The following is a 2,831-nucleotide window of genomic DNA, read 5'->3' on the forward strand; positions in this document are numbered from 1 at the left end:
GAACGCGCAAGCGCACTTCTTTGTGAGCATTTGAGTGTGCGGTTAAAAACTAGCCTAGAGCGCCATCTGCTGTTAAAAACTAAGCTCAGAATCGATTCCAGAGAGAATCACGATGCATTCTGAAAATCTCAGAATTGATCCACGAATCGCGATGCATCGATTTATTAGTAAATTAGTTTGTTCATGCAATGCTGATTGTCTTATTGTGCTGGTAGAAAAATTCTTGTCACAGCAATTGAATGCGTAAACAGTCACCATAGCTGTGTCTCATTTAGAAGGCTGCGCCCTCCGGAGGTCGCATTCGAAGGCTGCATACGTCATCGAGGCTGTCTCATTTCAGAAAAGAAAGTAGGACACTTCGAATGCGACCTTCTTTCACGGGAATTCGGAGGATGCATGAGGTGTATCCTTCGCTGCTACAGATAACCCACAATTCTTTGCGTCGCCGTAAACAACCGTTGTTAATTAGAAAAATGCCGGCGCCGGCAGATGTACACACAAGCGCAGATGTGGTGTTTACAACTTACCTTAAATCGCCTCGGTAAAAACGGATAAACTTTGTTTTTAATATCCTCCTCCTTTTTTTCTCTAACAGATGTCTGCTGTACGTACGCTGCAGCTCCTCAAACATTGAACAAAATAAAACAAGTAAAAGCATTTTTTTTTTCAAATTACTTTCCAAATTTAGAAATAATTTTCCTTCATTTAAGTAGTGTGAGAGCACAATGATGCTCTAAATGTGTTGGCATAGCAACGTGATACTTCCTGTTTCCTTTTCCGCCTGTCCTACGAAGGCCGTCTCGTTTAATTCTAGGTTGAGGACACTTCGTATATGCATCCTACAGAGGATGCGACCTCCGGAGGGCACAGCCTTCTAAATGAGACACAGCTCATGTTACCGATTTTATGTTTATTTACGAACAGGGTTCCCACGGGTCATGGAATTTCTGGAATATCATGGAATTTTAAAAAGGTCTACTCCAGACATTGAAAGTCAGGGAATTTTATTTATTTTTTGTCCAAGTCATGCAGTATCAGGGATTTTTGCTTGTCGCTTTAAATTTTAGTTTCCGTTGATCAAAATGTAATTTTTCTGTACCATTTTTTTTTTTATATCGCGTTTTTTCAAACGTTTGCCTATTGTTATGGTTAGGCTATTTTTCAGTGCCATTTTATTCCCTTCCCGCTCATCACTGAAGTCAAAGGCAGTCATCAGGCTGTACCTGTTAACTAAGGCAAACATGCCAGGAAAATGTAAATTTCAAGAGCTTTGCCTAAAAAAATGACCACTTCAAAGACTGGGTGTTTAAAACAGACGACAGAAAAGCTACATGTAAAGTTTGTAAAACTACTATTGAGCTATCAAATATGGGAGAGGGAGCGGCCTGTTTTTCCGTTCATTATAGGTCATGGAAATTCAGCTTTTTAGTCAGTGAAAGTCAGGGAAAAGTCAGGGAATTTGACATTTGGCTTAGAGTGGGAACCCTGTACGAATGATAAACCTTAATGGATAACTCGGTCTAATATGTAGACAACATTGTCTTTGATTGTAAAACAACTCACAAGACTAAGATATCCAGGAAATGGATATAAGTTGTTGAGCATACTCTAGGCCTCGAAACTAGACGCTCAAACCTCAAGAACGGTGGCAATCAGCAAATGTTAAAAAGATGAGCTCTTTACATCACCGTACAACAAATGACAAACCAACAACAAAAAAGTTTAAATGAAGTCAGCAAACAGCAAAACAATAACCCTATAACAGTAACTGCATGATTTATTCATGCTGCAATGCATGCTGGGAACTCACAAAGCCTTAGCATTTCAACAATATGAAATTCATTGTTCAGACAGCTGTGCTTGACTAGTTGGGGACAACATTTGGGGTAATTTTGTTGGTCTGACAAGGGTTTTTATGTAGTTTCATTTATTTTCGTCTATTCGAGAAGGTTTCGTAGATTTATCTCGCTCCTGTCCTCTTGTTCCTCCGTCGTCCTGTCGTTTAACAGAGCGATCGTTTCTCTGCAGATAAGCCCATGCAGATGAATCAGGCGCTCTTCATGCTGAACGGCAGGAGCGGTTACGTGCTGCAGCCGCCCATCATGAGAGACGACAGCTTCGACCCGTTTGACCGGCACTCTCTGAGAGGACTGGAGGCCATCACGCTCTGCATAGAGGTACATATGCATGCTGCACTACAGCGGACTACAGCCCAAGCGTTTCACACGGCGCGCCGAAGAACCGTGCTTTCACACGGAGCGCAAACCCATTGATCGCCTAATTCACGCCTGCATGCTAGGTGGCGCCGACCAGCAATGCATTTTTCCTCAGATATGCATCTCGTATATGGCTTTTACATCGTCCACTGCTCAATATACAGCATTAAATTAAGAAAAATAAAGTTTGGTTCTACACCAGAAACACAAACTATCTATAATGCTTACAAGAAAACATCTTAAAATTAGGGGTGACCCTGAATAGTCGAAGATTCGATGCTTCGATAGGAGGAGCCCTATTCCACTACCAATCTCACAGTCGAATATTCGCAGAGGTGTTATGATCATGCCATTTCGGCTATATGGGGGCGCTCAAATGTCTGATTTCCCATAGAACTACTGGTTTTCTCCCAATAAGTTAATATACAGCCTATTAAAATAATGCTGTAAATAAGAATCTGAAAAGAAAGAAGCTTCAAATAAATATGTTAACGTGCGTGAATAAATCCAACCACCTCTATAGATTTTAAGTTTCACTTTCCATAATCCGTGACCGACAGAGGAGCATCTTGGTGGCAGGGATTTAAAACTTTAACAAGACTCAAATTGACACAG

General features: G+C 41.0%; 1 protein-coding gene across 1 annotated transcript in view; it reads left to right on the top strand.

The window, feature by feature from the left end:
• Window positions 1-2,831, top strand: part of LOC107747732 (1-phosphatidylinositol 4,5-bisphosphate phosphodiesterase gamma-1-like) — a 45,108-nt gene that overhangs the window by 19,115 nt on the left and 23,162 nt on the right. The window contains exon 11 of the mRNA XM_016562323.1: window positions 2,029-2,177. Coding sequence (XP_016417809.1) covers window positions 2,029-2,177 — 149 coding nt within the window. The remainder of the gene's footprint in view (window positions 1-2,028; window positions 2,178-2,831) is intronic.

The sequence above is a fragment of the Sinocyclocheilus rhinocerous genome, unplaced genomic scaffold (assembly GCF_001515625.1).
Source record: "Sinocyclocheilus rhinocerous isolate Xijiao unplaced genomic scaffold, SAMN03320098_v1.1 scaffold1821, whole genome shotgun sequence".
Taxonomy (NCBI): Eukaryota; Metazoa; Chordata; class Actinopteri; order Cypriniformes; family Cyprinidae; genus Sinocyclocheilus; species Sinocyclocheilus rhinocerous.